This window comes from Buteo buteo, chromosome 6, assembly GCF_964188355.1.
Source record: "Buteo buteo chromosome 6, bButBut1.hap1.1, whole genome shotgun sequence".
NCBI lineage: Eukaryota > Metazoa > Chordata > Aves > Accipitriformes > Accipitridae > Buteo > Buteo buteo.
The window spans coordinates 13,106,116-13,131,578 of NC_134176.1; the positions used below are offsets into that span (position 1 = coordinate 13,106,116).

The 25,463-nt window shown below is 36.2% G+C and overlaps 1 protein-coding gene across 6 annotated transcripts in view; it reads right to left on the reverse strand.

Annotated features, from left to right (window-relative positions):
- PPP2R5C (protein phosphatase 2 regulatory subunit B'gamma) overlaps positions 1 to 25,463 on the reverse strand; it is an 86,832-nt gene that overhangs the window by 20,814 nt on the left and 40,555 nt on the right. For 5 of the 6 annotated variants that reach the window (XM_075029824.1, XM_075029823.1, XM_075029828.1 and 2 more), the window contains 5 exons: positions 11,718 to 11,917; positions 3,962 to 4,072; positions 3,289 to 3,381; positions 3,062 to 3,192; positions 485 to 544 (listed from right to left, as the gene is read on the reverse strand). In XM_075029824.1, the coding sequence (XP_074885925.1) occupies positions 485 to 544; positions 3,062 to 3,192; positions 3,289 to 3,381; positions 3,962 to 4,072; positions 11,718 to 11,917 (595 nt within the window). The remainder of the gene's footprint in view (positions 1 to 484; positions 545 to 3,061; positions 3,193 to 3,288; positions 3,382 to 3,961; positions 4,073 to 11,717; positions 11,918 to 25,463) is intronic. The other variant, XM_075029825.1, reaches the window with a different exon arrangement.

The following is a 25,463-nucleotide window of genomic DNA, read 5'->3' on the forward strand; positions in this document are numbered from 1 at the left end:
AGTTTTGATGAGGCTATCGGCTTTAAGTTGTAAAATTTTAGTTTCAAGGGCTTTTGGATACGTCACTGAAGTTTGAAAAATAATGGGATTAACAGAAGAAGGTTTCTGAAATTTCATAATCTATGCTTCCTTTGTTTACCCAATACACATTTAGTGATGTTAGAATTTTTGAATAAATTTCAACTCATTACATGTTATTTATAGTTGCTTTACAACTAATATTAATTACAAAGACCCTAAGCTAGAACATAAGACAAAAAAAAATAAGATTTAAGACACTGTCAACATCCCAAAACACTGCCACAAGGTTCAAGTTTTTGCTGTGTTTCCGCAATCTTAGACAAAACGTATTCTCTTCGTTACAGCTTTGACATGATATGAAGCTATTTTAATCTTGTCTCAAAGCAATCCACAACCCCCAACTTGATTTTTAAAGTCTACTCTGAAGACCAAGCAAGTTTAGTTAAACAAACCTACAACTTACCTTCCCAGTATTTCCAGTAATTCTGCTATGCCATTGTGATGTTCTGTTTCATAAATAAACCTAAATAAATAAAAAGTTTTACTGAGTTACTGCTGAAGAGAGATACAAATCTAACACCAAGATCCCCATCTAACATTACAGATAGCCTCGACCTTCGAGGTTTTAGTCATTCAGTAAAAAGAAAACAGAAATGTATAGTGGAAAACAAACTTTGTGGAGATGAATCAATAGCACGTCAAGCTGCTTTCAACCTTCACACTTGCTTGCTCTTTCCCCCCACATTTAACATAGCAGCATGCACTTGAGCTTTTTCCAATACTCATATTCTATGCCATTTTAATAATGCAAAACTGAACACAGCAAACAACACCTTAAATATTAAAATAACACAAGAGCATCTGGCATAATCAAATGCCATGACTCAACAGTCCATAGCGCATGCAAGCACAAGGTGTTCAAACAGTTACTACTTATGGATCTAAAAAGCTCTCTGGCATTACAGACTACTGTGCATACAAAAGGCTCTGTAATAAACAGAGGAAGTAAAATTTTCCTGAATTTTCTTGTGACAGAGCACTGTAATTTACTAGGCAATCACCTTTCCGCTCTTCTTCCCCATCACCTGAGTGTAAATTTATTGAGAAAGTTCTATGCAAAACTTCAGGTATTTTGCAAATAGTTATAAAAATTTACACTTATGAGAAAATAATTCCACTCATTAAAAATATTTATTTGAAAATTTGTCATAGACTGACACATTAACAGCTACTTAAAATCCAGAATATTTGATGTGACAGCTTTTTCTCCTTAAAGATCCTTTCCATAGAATACAGCACAACAATTCAAAGCAAAACTAAAGGCAATGATACGAAAAGCTTCACAGTGAATTAACAGGAACATAAAGATTCAATTTAAAAAAAAAGTTACAGTAGAAAAACATAAACAATTAATGCACTATCGGGACAGAATTCATGAAATTCTGATCAGTGACTAAAAGACAAAGACCATACATTTTTTAGGTAAGCACAATAACAAACTGATGACTTGCAGGAAAAAGTGTAAGAAAGGAAATATATTGAGAAATTCTACACATACTTTAAGAGCTTATTGTGCACAATCCACTAATTCAAAACAGAGGTTGAAACAACTTTCCTCCCTTGTGCTCACATGCAGGAACACTAGTTTACACTTGGATGCAAAATTTTTTAACTTCTAGCTCCTAACTATTACACAATTAAGTGAGGTTTTCTGTTTAACCCCCCCCAACTTCGTAGACAAAGGTAGTCTCTACAGTGCAAATTTTATAATCTCCCATACACATTTCAGATTGAAAACATATTTATATACAAACTAATACAAAGTTGATCTAATGACCAGAACATTTCTCAGTCTTTCAAAAGCCTTGCACCAGAACTATCTATGTTTGAAGACTTTGCTTCCATTATCCCTGAAAGTAAAGTGCAAGAAGTAACAAAATAAAAACGCTATTCAGAAGCACATTATAATACGCTGTGATGCTGTTGTACCATCTGCTTCAGATATTTTTCCAAAATTATGCATTTTGGAATTAATTTAATAAAATCTATTTGTAGAGAAAAAAAGAATTTACATCTTTGTTTGAAAAATATACCTGTACTTTTTCGGTAGGACATACTGGCTCTTGACACATCCAGTCAAGAGCAGTTATCTGCAAGACAGTGAAGGCTTACTAACTATTTTGAAGTAGCCCCTCTGTATCTCTTCTAAGACTTACTTGTTACCATAGAAAGGGAGGATAAACTCCCTCTACAGCTGGTACTGCTGGGTGCCATTCATGAGATGGCACCAAGTATGTGGCAGCTTTTTGCTACTTTCTTAAAGGGGTAGCATCATACATTCATTTTGGGATGAAAACAACAGTGGTAGAGAAAAAGGGAAGCATGATGGAAGGAATGTATAACTGATATACAACATTGTAGAAAAGAGAAGTATACCAAAACTAAAAGACTAAAAAAAAAAAGGCACCATAATCTTGTATTCACACTTTACATAATGGCAGTAAAAACACACTTCTAAAGACCTTTGGTAATACAGTGGATTAATTTTTCATCTTTACTTTTTTTTTTAATTGAGGATAATACTACAGTTCATTCTATTGCAATTAAAAAAATATTTCATGAGCCCTAAATGGTACATCTCAGTTCTGAGGAAAGAAAAGGCAGTAAATATGTTCCTTCAAGCAAATTCTAGATCTCTCAGTCATTCGATTTGAGCCCAACTTCTGCATTATGAAGAGCTAAGTTTTGTTAAGGCAGTACTGTAATACAAATACTAATACCCAATAAAAAAAGCATCACAGATAAAGATACCAAACCACCCACTGAATCACATACTAGCTCAAATTTCAGCTGCCAAATTTATGCTGTGTGCAAGACTATCCTAATTTAAGTCACCCAGACTGGTATTAATTATTGTTAGATATAGCAATATTGGGTATAAACTTACTAAGAATTAAAAAAAAATTGCTAGCAGTGTCTTGGGAGTATTTTTAGTTGTATATCTGATCACATGCATCACAATGCAAAGATACTGACATACCTATAAAATATATTATTAATTTGTTTCCGGATGTAAGCTCTTAGGCCTAAGAATTTCCCATATATTCTGTGAAGAGTTGTTTTAAGAAAATCTCTTTCACGAGGATCTTCACTGTCAAAGAGCTCTAAAAGCTGCAAAGAGGGAAAAGAAGAGATGCACTTTACTTGAATCTACTGCATTGTAAAAATAATTTAGAGCTTGAAGTTAAAAATTTTTTTTTACCTCACCTGTAATACAAACTTCTGATCAATATATTTCTTAGCTATATTAGGTTGAAAATCTGGAGATTCTAAAAACCTTAAGAAAAATTCATAAACAAGCTGAAAAAAACCAACAAAACCCAGTATTAGTCTTTTAAACAAGGAACCATTTAATAAACAGCACATTAACAAAATTACTAATTAGTTGCTCAGAACAGCACTATGTTTTTATTTATATACCACACAGCAAAAGCTTTGCTCTTGCTCTCCTGACAAAGTACAAGAACTTAAGGTTCTTTAAACTGCATTGAAATTCTGCTGAGCTCCATCACTAGATTTTACTCAAATGACATACAGTAATCTAATATTCATCACGCCCAGAAGTACTTGTTTCAAATTCTCTGTTCTCCTCTGTTTGTCATGGTACCTCTGAAAGCTAGAGCTCTGCCTGAGTCAGATCAAAGCATTCATACTGACAAACGGAAGCTCATTTAAAATCGCAAGTTACATCTATACCACAAGAAACAAGCCTTTAACCTATAATATACTAAGATTTTTTAAAATATATATTTTAAATATTGCAGAGAAAAGTAATTGACTTGAAATAAACACATAACCTAAACAAGTTTGAGTCAATAAACAACAACTTTAATGTCAAAATTCTGTTAGACTATGACATCCTAGTCTAAACATTAAATACCTGTAGATGAGGCCATGCAGCTTCTAAGGTTGGTTCATCTTCCTCTGGATCAAATTCTGCTCCCGTTGGATTGGAAGATGGTGGTAATGTTCGAAACATATTAACTGCAAACTGAAATCACATATGCCTTTAAGAACTCTGAAACAAGTGAATGATTAAAAAAGACTTCAAAGATGGTTTTGACTGAGAATTCTCTACGTGAACTACTTGAATTAAGATTTCCAAAAGTACAAGCTATATAACCCAGTAGTTTAAACAATAAGGTACATAAATTCTTTAAAGGTTTCTAACTTGGATAACACTTTTCCACACAATACACTTTAAAACACAAATCTACTGTTGGGACATGTTTTATGAGGATATTGCTCTGATGTCTTTACACATACACACATTTTAAAAGCCCAAGCAAATGTATATAAAATGTTTACACAAACATTTTTTATATATACGTTTTACAAGGCGTTGCAACAACCTGCAAAAGTGGAAGTCAGAAGCAGAGATGCAAAACAAAGATTACCTGCAACTGTTCTTTTCTGTAAAATATTATCAGTTTCATTTCACACCGTGGGTATATACACATGGAAACACTTCAAAACCAAATTCCTCCCTCCTCCTCTTAGTAGCAGTTCTCTTAAACTATGTCCATCTACCTGACATCATGGGGGCATTGAGGGGGAAGAAATGCGCACTGTAATCCTTTAAATCCTTCACTCCATCTGAATTCTCAAACCCCTGAAAACCATTTACCATCCTCATGGAAGTGGAGCAGACTAGAAAGATGAATTGCTTTTCAAGTTGTTGATATATACACAGATAAATTATTTGTGTGTTTCCAAGTGCTTGTCTAGACACACTTTCATACTATGTATGAACTAAAGTAGTACTCTTCACAAACCCCTTTAACATGAGGAGAGTTTCAAAGTCCCTAATAAAGACAAAAATGCCATTTCCTGTCATATGGACAGCAAACTTTTCTATGATGTCCTGTTCTAGGCAAAAAAACCTCATCACTAAATGCATGTAGCTTGAATTATTATTATTTTTTAAAAATATATAATCAGAAATAATCACATTTATATCAATTTATACAATGCATATAATCACAAACGTGAAGTAAAACACAGGTGTTGGCTTGGGGTGGGGAGGCGCAGAACCTTACATGATTTTTGGGATAAATTTAGCACACATTCTCAAGAGTAACCTTACCTAGAATGGTGCAAAGATTTAAAAGGTCTGCAGAATCCTAAATTCTCCACCTGTAATGACAGCTAGCAAAACCAGCTGGCTTCTTTGTGCATAAGAAAGGAACAACTAGCTAGTGATTCAAATGGTTGTTCTCACATCCTGATTTAACGATTAAAACTTTAGCGAGCAAGTTGGAGGGAACATGTTTCTGTCCATGCCAGTAAGAAAACCTGAGAAAGCCTTTATCTGTACATGCAAGACAGCTGTGGCTGTCAGTACTGAAAAGAGACTAATTCCTCAATTCCACTTGTAATCCAGAGTATTAGTTAGGGCAGATGTTGGTAGGAGACAACCAAATTGCTGAGCAGGTAGAAAAATGTAATCTATTTAGCCACGTAAGTGCACCCAAGAGAGACTTTCTTCTTCTATTTTGTTGCTTACTCATTATCAAACCAGTACCAAGCAGTCTAAACTTATTTTGTATGGAATAATATTAATAATAAAAAATCAATTCAAATTAGTATATGGTCCCAAACCGCCTCCAGTGCTTCAAAATGATCCTTTGAGACAAATACCTCAGTCTCTCACAGCAGCTGGAACACATCGCAGAAACGATGAGAAGACTGCCAAAATAAAAAGTGGTGTACTGTCCTAACCCTTCGTAACAATTGAGTATATTAAGCTCCATAAAGAAATTCTCTTCAAGTCTATTCCTTCTTACAACACTAAAGTAAATTCTGCTTTCATATACACAGATCATTTTGTGCTTTATAAAAACATTAAGATTCTTTAGATTTTGGTAAACATTTGCTCACAATGAGACTGGTGACTATGCTGAATGGAGAGCTACATCGTGCACAAAACTGATTTATCAAATCAGCCGCAGCTGGTTGCATGGAGCATCACCATAAGGCACACATACTCTGTCCTAAATACGTACCACAAGTACTGGTTAAGAGTTAACCTATACATTGCTATTGATATTCTATTGCTGTAACAGATCGGAGGTGTCTTTTTGCAAGTATTTAGGGGAAAAATCTGAGAATACATTTCCTAAGTCTGGCAAAGTAAGAGACAACAGGGCAGAGAAGCTTATTTGCCAGGAAAACGAACATTCTTTGCAAAAGGCTACATCACCAGGAGCAGCAGAAACATTTATAGAGCCTTTCCAAGAAAACCAATACTTGGCTCAGCAAACATGCCAGTACAGGGCATCTCCAGGACCAGCTACGGGGCAGGGGGAAAATGGAACTTGCACCAAACTGAATGTCTTATCTGAGGATGCAAAAGAACATTTTTTTAATTTCATCAGCTGAAAGGTTCCTACACTTTCAGCAAGTATATAATACAGCTTAATTTAAAAAAACCACCCTAAACCCTACAAGTTTGAGTTTATTTATGATGTAGCTATTCAGAATGCAAGGTCTACTCCAATATCACATTTAAAATCTATTATTTATTTATGCCACAATTTCAGTCTTTATTATGTTCAAATTCCACCACAGATAATAATCACATGTGCCATACACATATTTTTATTCTTTCTCAGGCTTTACTGAGTTTGGTTGGTTGGTTGGGTTGGGTTTTTTTGCCACCCCCCCTCCCTTTTTTTTTAAATAGCATCAAAGCTTTCTTGCTAATCATTTGAAGATTACTCGAAAGCTCTGAAAGATGAAGCTGTCTCAGTTTAAAGATATTACTTTGTAGAAGAATGCATTCCACCCATCATTAGTGGGACTCTGGGAAAAGCTACAGAATGCCATGTTTCCCTCTTCACATTCTGACTAATTAACACCTCCATTCACAGTTTAAAATAATGCCATGAATTACCTATTAACTGGCAGGGCTAAGAACTATATGTACAAGGACTATCTGACAGATGGCAGAGCAGACAGTGGGAGGCAGTATCAAACTGCATCAGCTAAATCTGCAAGCCTTACATCATATTCCCATGAAGGAAAGGTCATCCTGATGCTCCATTTTTCTTCAGAATATTCCTTTATTTCAGCAACTGAGGTGTAGGCCTGATATAGACAGAGACTAGCGTATTGGAGTAATCACTATTTCAGAGAATTAAAAGTAAAGCTGAAACATCTTTATGTTCCCCTTTTTAAAAGCATGGACATGAAGCAACTAACAACCTCCAATCTTTGTTTAAAAAAATACCATGAAAGTTTACAATAGTCAATGGTGTTCCAAGAAAACAAACCCGGGAAGACTATACTTGAAATTTAAAACTTGCTAAGGTTGTTAGACAAATGGAAGAACAATCAGCCTTTTCTATACGAGAAAGTCTCAGGCAAAGGAGAAAAGCCTGGTCATGTAAGGCGTTAGGTACAACGTTTTATATTTTTTATTTTTGAGAATATCAAATGGAAAGAGTTAAAACCCAAAACCAAAATAATTTGTTCCATGAGCAATAGAATCAATAAAGACTGATCTGTTTTGTGTTTTATATCCTTGACCAACAGAACAAAACTGCTCAAATCAAGATGCAGCATCTCTCAGTGAAGGCACAAACCTCAGACTCTCTTGTCCCCTCCCCAGTTCCCCACCCTCTCGAACAAAACACCACAAGCCCCCCCCCCCCTTTATGAAATTTGAGTCTTCATGAAAACGGGGCTAGTGTGCCAAAATTCTCAGTGCTGTGAGCACTGATAATACTGGACTCCAAAGGACATAATTACAGAGGATGAGCAAACAAAAAAGGATAAGCAAACAACCTGCATTTTTACCACTTCACAGGTATGTTTGCTGTAATGGTAGTTATGTACAATACACTGTTTTTCTGGTGGCCCAGTCTGTATAACACTGGAGAATATTTTCAAGCAACTAAGCATCAGAGATATCATTAAACATTTTCTCCTCCCTTCTGCTAAGCAGCCTGAGTGAAGCCTAACATGAAGAGCTCTGAATGACAAGCTATATAATCTGAAAGTCTGCACCTTCTATATTTATGTGAATAAAGCCATCCTAATAGCTAAATAGAGCCACAAGCAGTACACTTCTGCTAACAGTAACATCTCTTATTCTAGACCAAAGATCAGAGTAAAAAAAACAAAACAAAAAACCACACCTGCAAAACGCCCAAAACAAACAAAAAAAATCAACCTTGCATGGGTATAACTGAGTATGTAATTTAATTTTCATAATGCATGAAAAGCTGCAGGGAAAACTGCTTCAGTTGCTGAATAAAATTAGATCTGTTCCTATATATTATCAGTTTTAAAAAGTAGTATTAGCCTATGTGCTTCACAAAAACGTTAATTTACCACCCACAAGTTCATCATCATCATCACTAAGGAGATTATTCTGGGAGCTACAGAAATAAGTAAGCCATATTTATACATGCTTTTGATCTACTTCTTTTTCCGAACACTTCAACCCTGGATCTCCACATCTAGTAGTGCCCTAGTTTCCTCTCAGCTCTCCTCAATACTTTCTAGCTAGCTAGCTGGGGAATATTCATATTTATGTTCGCTTTCATAGTCCCTCTTAAAACAGATATAATCCAAGTACTGCCCGTCTTCCATGAGGTGGAAAGCGTCATCAATTTGGGTCTGTATTCTACAGAGCTAGCAATTGTCACAAAGTTTTACAAAACTAATATCCTAAGCATCTGTGCTTCTGACAAATACACAACAGAACACTGTCAAAGCCGCGTTTTCTTCAAAAGCCAAACTAAAAGGTATATATTCTTTTCTAAACAAGAATCTCTAACAGATGCTTTTGATCAAAAAAGCTAAATTTATTATGTACATTTACAAGATCTATTCAGACATTTGATTACGTCTTACAGTTTTGAGAAGAGGTAAGTTCCTGCTCTGAGATTAATCAATCCAACCGTACTATATTATATCTGAGAAATGGAACTTGTTATACAAGTGTTTAATAGAAACATTTCCTTTCCCACCACATCATTGCTTAGAAATGTAAAAAGAATTTGAAGGACATGTCAGCTGGCTCTTTGAGGAAGAAAAGGGAAGAAACTCCTGTATCCACTCTGAAGAATAACATTAGATCCATTTTAGAAATTAATTTCTCTCATATCTTTTGAAAAGGAGACTTATGCTAAACATTAAATAATTGAACTAAGTCATTAGATAAATATACAGCTTAAAGACAAGACCTTACTATAAATTAGCCCAGGACACTTAAAGCAAAATAAGAAGGGTGAGGGGAACAGGCATGACTTCAGCTCTAGAATAATAAAGAATAAAGAAGAACCAGATGATAAGATAGATGCTTCTCTTGTCAGGGAGAAAGAAGATTCAAAGCTATTGAAAAAGAAACATATTATTAAACAGGTAACTTGTGAAATTCATTGTCCTAAGCATTTGGCCTAAATAACATGTTAGCAAAACCAAACAAAAAGACACACACACATATATACACGTATATCGGTATATACTCATACATAAATCAGTAACCTCCAAATTGTGAAGTTGAACAGAATGGCACAGTAAAATCCTAATTCCTATGCCAACTACCAACTCCACAAACTTTCCAAACCAAGAACCACTCTCAAATCCAAGTATTTCTTGCTCACTCTCATAATTTTACTAAAAATGCTATTCTTTATTAATATAATCCAGTGTCAGTAACAGCATACAACTTACATTTCCTGGAAGAGTCTTAAAGTACACAAAGACGTTAGATTTCTTTTTCCTTAAAATCCACACAATCAACTCAAATCCACTGCTAGCACTTAGTAAAAGTACACCTCAATCTACACATACATGCCTGAAAGAAAGAAGCTACTACTGCAAGAAGAATACAGTTGTTTCAGAATAGATGACCAAGAGAAAATTGTTCCATAAAAGCAGCCTAAAAAATTGCTATCTGAATTTAACCTCAAAATACCAGTTCAAGTGCCTTCACTGACAGCATCTATTGCAGGGCCGTGTAAGTCCCATGCAAGGAAACCCCACGCCCTTTAGAACCTTGTACATAAAAAGCATTTTAAATTAACTGAAAGAATTGTCAGATGCTGCATGCTGCCAGCAAAACACTGGGAATTAAAGACAGTAGCCAAATTCTGCATGAAGATTTATTAAACTGACCGAAGTGCAGACTTTATTACCATTAGTTGCATCTGAAAGTGAAGTATATATCCTCCTCAGCCAAACATATTCTGGCCATAACTATTTGATGGAGAAGATGATGCAGGCACATAACGCAAAAGTTATGAAATTATGGGCAGTTAAGATTCTTACACAGAGCAAACACTAATGTCTGGCACAGATGTTCAAGAACTCATTGTGAACTCCATTTTATCTAAATGAAGTGTCAGCAAGCTTATTCTCTTTTGTAACTCCCCTTTCATCAGCGTCAAGTATTCCAAAACAAGCAATCAATTAGCAAAGATATAAATAAGCTATCAAGACATGGGAAAAGCCATGATCCCACATGTCCTAATGCTCTGTGTACATGTTTGACATCTAGAGTTATACGTAATCCTCATATACTCAGAAGTTCTCATGAAAATAACTTCTGTATCAGTAAACACTTATGGCTAATTTAGATTACAAGCAATCTTCAGAATAAGCAACCTCCTTCATACTATAAATCCTTAAGAGTCTTTGACGAAGCTTCAAAGTCTCTGATTTGTAGGAGGACCTCAAAATTTGACTAAGTTCATATTTATGTTAAAAATGCACTGTTTTCTCATCCCCCTGAAAATTCACCCCAGACTATAAAGTCTCAGGAAAAAACATCTTGTCACACATGGTCAAGAGCTTCTTGTAGGCTTAGCAGTCAGGAATTTCAAAAGATGCTTTCTGTTCTCAGTGTATTGCAGACAACAGCTAAAGACCTCAACCCAACTGCTACTCCAGGCAACTGGTGTCTAGTCACTGCAACGAAAGCTGAAAGAATCTCCTGTAGTTTCACAGCCACCTCCTCCTCTGGAGTGGACTTAAGCATGACAGAAAAATAAACTAGGTCTAGCTGGCTACGATTTGGATAGTGAGAGAGGAGAAACAACGCAGGTCTGAACAGTTCACATAGCTTGTTCCAGCAGAACCATGATCTGCCATCCTGTGTGCTAAATACAGTCTGACTCTCACTCTCACCTCTGAATACAGAATAAAAATCAAACATTGGTACTGAATGGCATTACATAAAATTAAGTGTCAAGCTTGCACAGGTGATCTTAATTCTAATCTTCTAATCCCCCCCCCCCCTTTTCAGTTTTGCAGTCTACACATTTTTTTAAACAGCTAGATGTATTGAACTTTCCTCCCTATTTTAAAAAACACCTATTCTAAAAAAGATTTGGGGGCGGGAAGCACACCCCCCCTTTCTTTTAAAATACAAAATTTCATTTTTACCAACTTAAACCATTTACCTCTGCTTCATACATGTGTCTAGTTTCTGTCTTACAAAGAGGAGGAATCAACATTGGCAATGGGATTTAAAAGCACCATTATATTACCATTTTGCAGATGTGCAAAGACAGTTGATCTTCTTTGAAGATTTCAGTAAGATTTCTTAAGATAAATTGATACAGCTGAAGAAACAACTGTGAATTAAAAAAACTCAAAATAGTTCCCTTTGTTAAATCACTTACCATATGTACTACTTCAGGGTAAATAGGTTCTGTAATCACATTGCGATTGTGTGTGATATATTCTACCATTTCACTTAAAGCTGCTCGTTTTACTTCCTTCCACTTTAGGTCACTTAGTGGATCAGAAACAAAGTCAAAAAGTACACAACATTGTCGTAACTTCTGGATAAAAAGCTTTTCTTGATCAGCAGGAGGAACATCTGAAAAGGAAAAATAATTGATTATCAGTTATATTGTTGTGGACTTCACTCTTCTCCCCATTTTTACCTCCTGAGACACAGGCATAGCAGCGCTTAATACTACAAGCAAAATTATGGAATCTTCAAAAAACTTTCAAGAACATAATGACCCAGAGTATGAACCCCAGTAAAATACACTGTACATGACAGGATGATTTAACAAAATTGCAACAGTGGTGCATACTTGCCTTTGCCAGAAATAGATACTGCATGGAAAAAAAATACATACTTTAAAAAAAATGCCTCAAGGAAATCCCCAAACAGCTCCATTTGTGTAAAGAATATTATGACGTATTTACAGAAATACTCTGTTTTTCATAGTAGAGATAAATGGGTGGCACTTCAGTTTCAGCATTAGATTTAAGCCAGAGCCACTTTTTAAACCTGGGAGCTGCCACCTCACAAAGTCTGTTTTTATATTGAGTGCCTCCTACAACACAACAGGCTGCTGTAACCACATCTAGGCACAAAACAACTATTCAAGATTTTTTAAAATTTCATTAACACAAGAAATATTTAAAGAAGCTGCAGCAATGCACTTAGGATCTTCAACTATTTGATCAATGCGTAACACTATTTTGAATGTTTGTTTCACATGTACAAGAGTTAGACTTGTATTATGAATCTATTTAAGCACTTGCAGGAACCTGTCTGGTTAACTGTGGCCAGCACTGCAAAATTAAACAACACTGGTCTTCTAGGAAAGACCATACTTAATCACCAAAATGAATGTAAGATATGAAAAAAAAAAACAAACAGTAAATTTTAAAACAAACTGAGTAAATACCTCGTTTGATATTTACTCATTCTTTAATCATCTCTCAGATGCAGCTGATAAGAAACTGTTGATTTCTCTCTTTTGTGATACCTATTAAAAATATTTCACAGGCTTCAAATATCTTGAGATCAGACTCCCTCATCTTCAATAACAAATAAAAAAAATTTTTTAAGAAAGACAATATTTGTACTCTTTTGGTAACACTCTATAATTCATTGTCTATACTGCTGTTATACAGACACTTAACCTTTTAAGACAAAGGTTGCCTTGCCTTATACAGTCTTTGTGCAGTGGTATTTTTATTGTTTGACAAGGATACCTAGATTATAAAAAAAAAATTAAAGTTTTTACTTCCCAATTTTTTACTTCCTATGCTTTACACCTTAATCCTCCCTGCTGATCCTCTGTAATTAATTAGCACTTCCATGTAAAGTGAAATTAGACTGCACAGTTCAAAATTCATACACAGAATTGATAAGCAAGTAAGCCAGCACTACTTTTGCCATCAGTATTTTCCAAAATAATGAACCTTCGAAAAATTAAAGATATACTCATTTAGACAGAAAACCACCAATTATAATCTGAAACTAAAGTACGCGTAAATCACCAAGTCCAAATATAAATGTGGAAGTTTAAGTTTAGGTTAGTGTTAAGAAAGAACTAACACTAGACTGCTGTTTATAAACATTCATATGATGACAAACTAAAATACCTCCTATGGCTAACATTTCAACAGTTACAGAACAGAAGTTAGCTTTTTAAGTTCTACAGACCTTTAGCCTCGATGCCACAAAATTCTGCATGTGCTTTATTTCTTCCTTAAGTAATCCTATGAGCAGTTAAGATGACTAATGCATGTGAAATTACAGATCATTATACACAGCAAAAACTTTCAGGATCAGGACCTTAGCTTTCAATACTTAGGAAATACTAAAGTAACTGGCCAGCAGTAAAGAAAGCAGTACCATATTTTGACAGCAGCAAAAATTGATGCCCAGTTAAAATGACCACATGACTAAAGCACTAAGCTTCAGACGAGAAATGTGAACACACCACAGAAAGTCTGTGTAAATTAACACCATAACACATTTTATGTTTCTGCATGACTTTGTTGTTAGATATGAACTGTTAAGACATTAATAGCATGTTAAAAAACAGAGTAAGACTACATTGCCTTTGTAAATAGTTCTGCAGTTTATCCCCACTTCTTCCAGTTGATGACTTTTTTCCTTAAAGTATCATAAAATGCTAAAATTTTCTTAAACGCAAGCAGCAAAAGCTACCATCAAAGTATTTCAAGTAGTACTACTGAATACAAGGACACACAACCTAACACATGCACGTACAATCTAATAAACTGAATGTCTGACAGATATCTACGGCCCAGTGGATTAGTTAAATACAGTGAGTTGCTCTCCTTTAAGTGCCTGACAAACTTCTCCTTAAGATAACAAAAGCTGGAGTAGCTCCTCCCTCCCCAAGAGAAGTTGCTTTCAAAAGTACTTTTGTTATAGTAAACCTGGAAGATACATTTGGTTTAAAACAGCTGGCTTTTTTTTTTAATTAATGTACACTAAATTGCTCTGAAAATTAATTCCAGGAAAAAACCCCTGTAGAGTAATAGCCCTGAAGAACATACAGAATAAAAATGTAGTGTACATGAAAGAAACCATAACCTGTTACAGACTTCAGTGTCACCAAGAGTCCGAGGATAGTGCAGACTTCAAGAACAAAAAAGAAGGTGCTAAATAACAGGTGTCCCTAAGCAGAACAACAACTTTCTGGCAAATAAACCAAAATTCCCATACACTGTTGTGAACAAATTGAAGGTACTTTAAGCCACATAAATTTTGTATCTGAATACACACACTTTTGCCTATTTGGATTAAAAACCATAGCAATGAATAATTTCTCCTGCAAAAAAGAGTATTTAATTGAGTAGTTTGCATAGTGAAAGTCAGCCAAATTTATGACCTGAATGTAAAAAGTCTCGGATGTACAAAGTGGTTGGAGCGGTTACCTTTTCCCAATTAACTGAACTGTAAAACAGAAAGTGGTTCAACCTGAAGTGTAACAACACAATTTCACTTGGGGATACTGTGCTATGAATGTATACTCCACAAAATCTAAAGCCTAAATAGCGATTATAATCGTATAAGTAATGGACACACAGTTACGATGATTTACAGTACACTAATCAGAAAGGAGAGGAACCATTAAAGCTGCAATTACTACTAATACCAGAAGTTAAAGACTGACAACTAAGAGGGTTAAGAAATACCCTCAACAAGGCAAGCCACCTCCCTTGCCATTTATTCTGAAGTGGCCTAACCATTTTAAGTACCTCAGTCATCCTTGTTATTCTAGAAGAGAAAGATGTTCTTTATATAGCCTGAGAACCTCACACATTTCTAAGGAACTGCGTTTTATTTGGTTTTTTTGGTTTTTTTTGTTTTTTTTTTTTCTCCTCCTTTTAGGAGTGTTCATCAACAGCTTTCAAGGGTCCAGACCTCAAATCTCTTGTGGCACTTGTCTGGAGTACTTGCCATCAAATCAAGATCATCCCTACTTTTAAGGTTTGAAAGGATGATTTCAGTATGACATAAAATAGAAGGCTTCTAGGAAGCTGACTTGAGTAGAATGTAATGTTTGTGCAGAGAACATATGTGTACCTGCAGAGCAACTCCAAGACACCCCAAGAAGTCATTTATCCTCAGTCACATACCAGGGACTATCTGTTACGTTCTTCCAGTTAACTGCATGGTGACTTCTACATCACCTTCCACTTCAATTAAGCCATAACCCTTGACTTCCAATTGCTGAAATTAACTGACATTTGAAGAGACTGCTATTAGGTAGAAGTTTCTATAATTGAGCAATTCTCATGCTCCATTCCCCAACGACCATGGGAAGGCCATGGTTATTCAGAAGCTACTCCTTACAGTTATTCCAAAACTGGTATTTGGAGCTCTTCACTGAGCAATGTTTTGGGTTTGGTTTTTTGTTTGTTTTTTTTTAAAAAACAAACAAACCAAACACCCCCCCAAATCAAAACAAACCATACACAATGCCCCCCCCCCATTTGCTAGCCGCTATTTACATCATTTTCAAAGAATTTGTTTCCAAACAGTAGCACTAGTATAATCTTAAGACTCTTTATTCAATCCCTATCAGTAACCACACTTTCAAATGAGTACTATTTCTGGTCCTCTACTGGAACAGGAGCGTAATTTTTCAGAATCACAAAGAATTTCAGTCTTACATTTGGATTGGATGTCCAGCAATTCCTGACACAGATTTACACAAATATTGTAATGGCATATTTCATGCCTAAATCTGCATTATTTATCCTACTGTCCTTTTTGTAAGATAGAAAAATATACTAGAAAATGTATCAAAAGAAGGTAGGTACTATGATAGCAAGGTAAGCCTCTGAGCCTGAGGGATCAGCTTTTTATCTTATTCAAGTTTCTCAGAGTTTCTTTCCTTCCAATCCCAGGATAACCATTAGATCAACTTACACAACCTATGGAGATGCAAGCTCTACCCCTTCTATTTTAACAGTATTGATAGAGAAATAGCTCTTCAGTTTAAAAATCTTCAACATCACCTTAGACTGTGGCCTTGCCACATAAACTTACTGATGAGTATAAAATATGTTTCTTTCCACTGCATAATTGATACCAGCTGTGCTTTTATTACCAGACTAACTATACCATTATCTCACTCTGAGAAAGGCAGCACTTTCAGTCCATTGCTCAATTTGAAACAGCCAGGGAAAGATCAGGTACTCAGCTACCACCTGCCTTAACAGAAGACAGATGATTTGTCGTAAAAGCTAAAATTTAAAGTCAACTTTGTATGAACACCGATTCCTTGGAAGCTTCAGGTATGTCTTTAGCCATTCTTACTGCGAGTTAAAGTTAAATGAGTCACTGCAAATGAACTTTTCATACTGGTAACTGTCCTCCCTCCCGTCCTTGCTTACTTCTCAGCCAGGATGTGGCATCATTCTGCACCCAGGAGCTACCAACAGAGTATCACAACCCGAGAAACCACCATTTTTTTTAAGGTACAGCACAGCTAGAGAACTAAAACATAGTTATATTCTCACAAACCAAGATTTTTCCTGTCTTCATATTAAAATAATTTTTGGCTGGTTTCAGAGAATTAGAAAAAGTAAAAATAAACCAGAAAACACTTAAGTTCAGTTTTTAAGTGCCCGAACGTATGTACAATATTGTAGGATACACGAGTATTTTTGCACTGTAGGACTGTAGAGAACTTACTGTTCTCTGGGTAACATTTTTAATGTTCCTTCAAATCTAAAAACTGTATTTTTAGTTTTGTATTGTAGTTGTGTCATCACTGGGCATTGATGATTGACCCATCCCCTATCTTTTTTCACAGAAGCCCATTTTTCTATGGCAACAGTGTAATTTAATAGTTGCTGAATGGAGGACAAAAGGCAAGGCAGGATAAGTAGGTGACCCAGAGATGTCACACAAAACTGCTTTTTTCTAATACAGATCGAAACTGAAATAAACTAGAAGCTTAAAGTTTTTAGGTCATGCCCCGACAGGAAGAACAGTTGATACAATTTCTACCACAAAACACAATTTGTGGTTAGTAAAACTCACTATGTTACATCATTTTGAAAGCAGAAAACAAGAGACATGGTTCATAATTTGCAGAAAATACATACAGAAGATAAAATTAATCTCAGTTGTGCGAGCACTTTCTTGCTTATACATAAAGGCTCAGCAGAGGTACCTCTTTTGCTCGGCTGACAGCTCCTCATTTCATTAAAAGAAAAATAGCTCTTTTTTCTTTAAAACTATCAGATACCCATAGCTACCAATCAGACTATGTACACACACATCAGTAAAAAAAAGGTCCTCTCATTTTAAATGGGCAGCTAGATTTTTTCATACAGAAACACACACAGAGGTTTAAGTCAAAGAATACACAGACCACCACACACAGGAGAAGTAGCACGTGCGAAAACAAGGTTATTGGAAAAAAAAGACTAACCAAAAATCACATGCTAAAAGTAACTGCTTCCTTAAGAAACTGGTGTAGAGCAAAAGTCCGGGCATGTAAGGTGACTCCTGTTTGCAAGTAGACAACACATCTTATGAAACATGTCTGCAAACCTACTGAAGGGCTAGCATTTTTAATGATAGTGAAAAACAACATTTAACTGTAAACTACGGTACTACCCAGAACATATCATCAAGTATATTGATAACACGGTCCCTTCTGCTGGTCAAAAGTAAGTCTTAGTGTATTGCAAATTTGATGTCCATTGGAAAAGCAAGCAGCATTAAAGCTTTAGTGAAGCTTTGCAATTTGCACTATGTAGTTGTACATCAACAAGGGAAGTCCAGTATCTTGTAATGTTTTCTTTGACATTTCAGTTGACAGTACCGAGGCAGCATTTCTTCCAAAGAATAAGCAGAGTTCAATATCTTGAGTAAGAGAAATGGAAATTGCCAGACATGAAGGCAGAGGGACTGCAAAGCATGGGAAAAAGGACATAATCTGTCAAAACATGAATTTACCAGAATTAACACTCTTTCCAGAACTAGTGATCAAGTCCTTAAAAAGAGAACATAAGACAAATCACAGAAAACTAGAAAGAAGATTACAAAAGCTTGTCTAACATTTGATAAAGTTCCATTTAAAATAATTACCTTATTTTGAAATGGTTAAATTACTATCCTAATCCAAAGCAAGGAATACTTTTCTGGATTACAGAACTTAATTTTTATTGCATTTCTATTATTTGACAAACTCATTACAGTTTTCACTGATTTTATTGAAGTCATGATGACAATAATTAACACTACTTCGAAAGGACACTCTCCCAGTTAACAGTATTCTATCCTAACACATGATATTGGAAATAAGGGGGTAGCACAGGGAAGAAATCTTCCAATTCATGCATGGAAAAGTTTTATTAAAGCTGTTACTTCTAGCAGCACTTAAAAATAAACTCGAGGAATACAAAAAAGTACTATAATTATATACAAAATGCAATACGTTTTATATTATAACTAGCAACCCTGGGAGTGGGAGTTTGGCTGCAGATAGCTCAAAGCAGGCAAGATATTGTTGTATGCATACGTTGGACTAGAAAATACATAAAACATACTGTTGCTTATATTGTTTTATTTGGAACATTATTGATCCTGTAGAAGCATTTCTTTGCCAAAAGAAACACTTACAACAAGAAAAATGACCACAGCAACCAAAGCCACAGGAACACTCATGGAAAAACAGTGTGCTTGTATGAGACTCAAGAGAGCATGATATATCAACATTTTAAGTGGCATAAAAGAGGAACAAACTTCCACTCTTTATCTCACTATTGAAGATAAAGGGATGCACATGTACGCAATGTGAAGCATCATAAAAGAATGCAGGCTTACTCCAAAAGAACTGAGCTGTAAGTTTAAGGTCCTTCTCTAATTACCATGTATTATACCTGTAAACATTCCTACAGAGTAGTTCTCAACAGCTTGCCTTTTTTTTTTCCTGAAACACTTAAACACATTTCCTGTCAGAAACAGGACACTGAAGATTAGATGGACTTTCAAGTCTGATCTACAAGAACAAAGCTCACAATTCCCAAAAAACTCCTGATGAATAATTTAAGATATTTTACAGGTACTTAGAGCTTCCATAAGGATTACAAGAAAACAGTTCTTATTCCAACCAGCTATTATCATAGTAAAGTTGTTTTGTTCAAGGCCAGTTAGAAAGTGAGCCGAGAATGGTGGGTGGATGCTGTCATGGTTTAACCCCAGCCAGCAACTAAGCACCACGCAGCCGCTCACTCACCCCCCCCCCCACCCAGTGGGATGGGGGAGAAAATCAGGAAAAGAAGTAAAACTCCTGGGTTGAGATAAGAACGGTTTAATAGAACAGAAAAGAAGAAACTAATAATGATAATGATAACACTAACAAAATGACAGCAGTAGTAATAAAAGGATTGAAATGTACAAATGATGCACAGGGCAATTGCTCACCACACGCCGACCAACACCCAGCCAGTCCCCGAGCGGCGAATCCCTGCCCCCCCCTTCCCAGTTCCTAAACTAGATGGGACGTCACATGGTATGGAATACACTGTTGGCCAGTTTGGGTCAGGTGCCCTGGCTGGGCATGAGAAGCTGAAAAATCCTTGACTATAGTCTAAACACTACTGAGCAACAACTGAAAACATCAGTGTTATCAGCATTCTTCACATACTGAACTCAAAACATAGCACTGTACCAGCTACTAGGAAGACAGTTAATTCTATCCCAGCTGAAACCAGGACAATGCACAAGGGAAGTTTCCAATCTCAAGCAGTACTTGCACAGCAGACTGAAACTTCCATAAGCATGACCTCTGTCTGCATCGGCTGCCTTTATGCAGCACCATGACACTCAGTAGCAGTCCAGGCATTCAGGAGAGGGGGGAAATGAGAACCAGCTGTAACTACAGGCTACATCCACTCCTTTGCTTTCAAGGAACTGAGCTGCTGCCAGAAATACGTTTTGGCTGTTCTTCAGATAACAGAAATTTGTAATTGGAAATAAAAGCTGCTCTTCATTTCCCTGCATTTGGAGAAACTCCACTGCTCCCAGCTGCTGCTGTTTCACATTTGGTAATGCACCTGAAAAAGACTGGCACCCAGAACATGAGATCTATTTCCCTATATATTGATAGAAAATAAGGTTTAAAAACAATGTTTAAATTAATATATATGTGGCACATTTTCTACCTAAAATTAAAAATAAAGTAAAATGCAGCTTGCTTTTGAAGCAGTTCAAATTTTTGGATGATTAGGTACTCCAGTGGTTTTATTTCCAGCAAACCAGTCCTGGTTAGTAGCAAACATTCAAGCTTTATTTTTTCAATAAAGCAACAGCACTGATATTGCTTCTATGCTGATCTGCAGTCTGCATCTAGCCATAACTCCAGTTAAGACAAAAAAGTTATTTCACCTATGACAGCTTGTGAATGAAACTGGTCTTAATCATGATACAGAAGTGGGGAGGGGGGAGGCAGGAGCAAGATGTTGGAATTTATTGAAGTAGATAGATACATAACATCTAAAATTTTTGTTTTCTACATAAAGAAATCTCTTGGCTAAATTTTCATTCAAATAAGCAGCATTCAAATGAGCAATATATTCTTCTATTTAAGGGGGGGGGGGCTGTTAGAACCAAATGAGCCATTATCAGATTAACTACACAGCAACAGAAAAAAAAATTTACAAAGCCACTACCCCAAAACTCTACAGCTAAAAAGAGCCTGAAAGGAACAAGAAGCACATGTTTTGTCAGTCCTGGAGTGAAGCTCAAAACAGGTGCTTCAAAACACTAATCCCCTCTGAAAGCTGCAGTGGTTGGCAAAGCCAGCGCTGAAGGGTATTGCTGGTGGCAGCCATCTCCTAACTACAAGATTACAATGTCATTAAGTAATGACATTTAACTGTCAAAGGTTTAAGATAGGAGATTTTAAGGATTGACTGGTAATGAAGTAGAAAATAAGCCTTCTGTAATTTTATACTATTTGGCATAATTTTTACATACTAAACAACCTGAGGCACTGAAATTACTTCCAATAACATCTTTTCCAGGTGTACATCATAAGTCTAATGATGAAAAAAGTAGATCAACAGTGAATAATCTGTGCACCTAATTACCTAATGATTTTTCAAAAGTGGACCAACACCACCCTGCACCTAAGCTCCTGCTTTACAAAGAGTTTTATCACAAGTCAACTATGTTCTTAGAAGCCATATGAAATTTTAAAAAACCTTGAGAATATCTGTAGTAATATTTAAGAGAAATAAGGATTTTAAAGCTATATTAAAATTTTTAAAAACAGAAAGTGAAGAGTAAAAGTGATAACTGTATAAATACTTTAAAGGCAATGTACCATAAAGAGGAAAACAGGAATGCTTATACAAGAAATGACAAGTGAAACAAGCCGAAATGGGCTTGAGCTAATGAAATAAAAATTCCACCTGAAAATTAGAGAGAAAAATGACAGGGAGGATAATCAAATAGACAATGGAAGAAAAAACTGTCTTGAAGAGAGAAACCAAACAGATAAAGAACTCTCAGTTGAGCTTTTTGGCATGCATACAGTCAATATGACAGCAAAACTAACTTTTAAACACAACATACTTACTAGAAACCTAAGAGAAAAATCCTCAATTTCCTACCGATTGCAGTGCACTTGAATCCATTCTCATGGTATAAAATCAAACTTCTTATGCAACATCTTCAATTGCATTTGAAAACTTTAAAATTATTTTTAAATAAATAAGTCTCTCTGAGAAAATGGAGCACTACTGTAGTGAGACCACACTTCAGTTACATTACAGAACATAATTCAAGTGCATGGTGTAATTCAGTAGAAGACTTATATTAAATAAATTGAAGAAACTCATGAACCACTGAATAAACTCTGCCACTCTGGATGCTTGGTTGAAAAAAGTATCAGTTAATCAAGCCTAACCATCTGCTATAAGCTGAAGTGCTGTTTCCTGAAACACACCCAAACTCCCCACACCAACCTGTAATTCTAGTCAGATACTACTCATGAGTCTGAGTAAGTTGCCAATCAAATGTTACCCATCACGCATCTACAATAAATATAATTCAAGCAACAATCAACAGCCAAAAAGTAAAATAACTTGGTTACTTCCCCAGAGCACATCAGCCCACTTCTTCCTCTCCTCACTCCCCATACATACACTAAACCCTGGGGCTTACTCCTTGCTTTCTATTGGATGCTTCTGAATGACAACAGGTGAATTTAATAATTATTAACAGATATCCCAAAGAATTCATTGAAGAATGCTGGGTCATGCATTGGCTTAGAAAGAGATGACACAATAGATTAGAAAACATGATGAAAAGCCCCAACATGGTTTTCTACAGTCAAACTTAAGCATCTGACACCCTAATACAACCTAAACCAAGTGCCCAGCCAGCATGCAAGAACTCTGGTGAAGTTGTAAGAACAACTGCATTTACTTTCCAGCTTGTCTGAAGCTAACATTTATTTTTAAATTAACACAAACTTCCATAACCTTTCTTTGATGACAACACTGAATCAGCTTTCTAAATTCTCTGCTCCCTTCAAAATTAGAAATAGGATGGGGAATAGGGTAAGTCTTTTGAAAAGTCTATTCATAGGAAGAGCTTTAACAGTGCAGGTAACTCTAAGCTGAGATGCAAACTAAGGTCCTGAATGGCTGATCAACAATTAAAATAATCCCAAACTACCATACAGCATTAAAACTTCCAGCAGTCATTACAAGATATACAAAAGTATCACCAAATACCACTAGGGCTTTTTTGTGGTTTTCTTGAGAGCAATTTCTTAATAAGTTTTAATAGACAGTAAGTCACATCCCCTGTGTGTAGGTTTTTGTTTGCATTTTTTGTTGGGGTTTTGTTTGTTGGGGGGGGAGGAGGAGGAGTAATTCCCTGAAAAAAACCCCTACTTTCCAACTCAGTGCATAGTTTTCCTCATTTTTTGGCATCAGCAACCCTTCCTTAGTCCCACATGCCTGTGAAATTTAGGCACCTCGTCTGATGCGACACATGTAAAAGAAATGGTCAAGCATGATAGCAACAACATTTTGGGAAGAAGAAAAAGACATCATTTTAGAGCTAGGTCAGTACCTTGCTTAGCAGTCAGTGCTGGCCATGTCAAATGCTAACAACAATTACTTCAAATGCTAACAGCAATTACCAGCAGCTCCCTCATAGGAAATAAAAATTACCTTTCAGCAAGGAAAGTTTTGACTCAAATATTGTAGAAAGCCAATTATGCCCATTTCAAAATGTACTAAAATATGTGCTTTCAACATAATAATATATATATAAAATAAAATATTTTAAGAAGATTGAAGACCACTATAAGGTCTCCCTGGAGCCTTTTCTTGTCCAGACTAAACAATCTCAACTCTCCCCAGCCTTTCCTCATAGGGGAGGTGCTCCAGGTCCCTGTTCATCTTTGGGGCCTTCCTCTGGACCCACTCGAGCAGGCCCATGTCTTTCTTCTGTTGGAGACCCCAGAGCTGCATGCAGCACTCCAAGTGGGGTTTCACCAGAGCAGAGGGGGAGAATCACCTCCCTTGACCTGCTGGTCATGCTTGTTTTGATGCAGCCCAGAACGCGACTGGCTTTCTGGGCTGTGAGCGCACATTGCCAGCTCATATTCAATTTTTCATCCACCAACACCCCCAAGTCCTTCTCTGCCGGGCTGCTCTCAATCCACTCATTCCCCAGTCTGTATTTGTGCTTGGGACTGCCCTGACCCATGTGCAGGACCTTGCACTTGGCCTTGTTGAACTTCATGAGTTTCACACAGGCCCACCTCTCAAGCCTGTCAAGGTCCCTCTGGATGGCATCCCTTCCCTCCAGCGTGTCGACCACAGCACACAGCTTGGTGTCGTCAGCAAACTTGCTGAGGGTGCACTCGATCCCACTGTCCATGTCACTGACAAAGATGTTAAACAGCGCCGGTCCCAGTACCAACCCCTGAGGAATGCCACTCAACACCGCTCTCCACGCCGACATCGAGCCATTGACCGCAACTCTTTGAGTGCAACCATCCAGCCAATTCCTTATCCACCAAGTGATCTGTCCGTTAAATCCATGTCTCTCCAATTTAGAGACAAGGATGTCACGTGGGACAGTGTCAAAGGCTTTGCACAAGTTCAGGTAGATGATGTCAGTTGTTCCTCCCTTATGCACCACCACTGTGATACCATCATAGAAGGCCACAAAATTTGTCAGGCACAATTTGCACTTAGCAAAGCCACAGTATTTCCCAAAATGTTAATTATTTTATTTACAATTCTCTTTTTAAACAGGAGATTTAGATGTGCAATGAAAGCAATTCATTTTAATTTCTTCCATTTAAAAATAAGCTTTAGGATTCTTTATCCCTTAAGCTACATTAATGAACACTGAGTTTCCAGTAAGAAGGAGTGAGAAAAGTTACACAGTGAAGTATATGCTCAAAATTTTACTTTAGAGAGGATGTGTTTATTCTGATTCAAAGGTCATTAAGATCTTTATTTCCTATTGGGACAGGAACAACACAGAAGTTTTTATAGCATAAAAATAACTTTAACAGACAGTCCTCAAAAAAATCTGTGCATTAATTTTTGGATTTTAAGATACTTTATATAGAAGATTAGATGTAACAGGAGCAAAAGATATAAAAATATTCTGCGAATAGGTTAGAAGAAAGAGTCTAGTGTTAAGACCAGTTACAGTTTGTTTGGAAAATATTTTTGAAGAAAAACTTATTACACCCGAAGGACAGACAACACACTTTTTCCTTAAACTATTTATGGGATTTCAAGCTCTGACCAATTTTCTTGAAGTTTCCTTTCCAACATGGCTTGAGTGAACACAGGACACCTTTGAACCACCACTGATATTGTTATGCTTTCACTTTAAATACAAAAACAATACAAGAATTTGGTTCTAGAGGCTACATGAAGCCACACAGGTGGTAGCTTTAATCCAAAAATGCAAATTAAAAACCTTCCATAAAACTCCACAAAAAAAAAGAAAAAAAGAAGTGTTTCAAATTAGTAGACTGCTACAACTAGAAAAGTCCCAAATGAATAACTTCTTACTTTGTTTTTACATCTTTTACATTTCACTTACCATTTTTCCTTTGGATAACTTAGAAAAT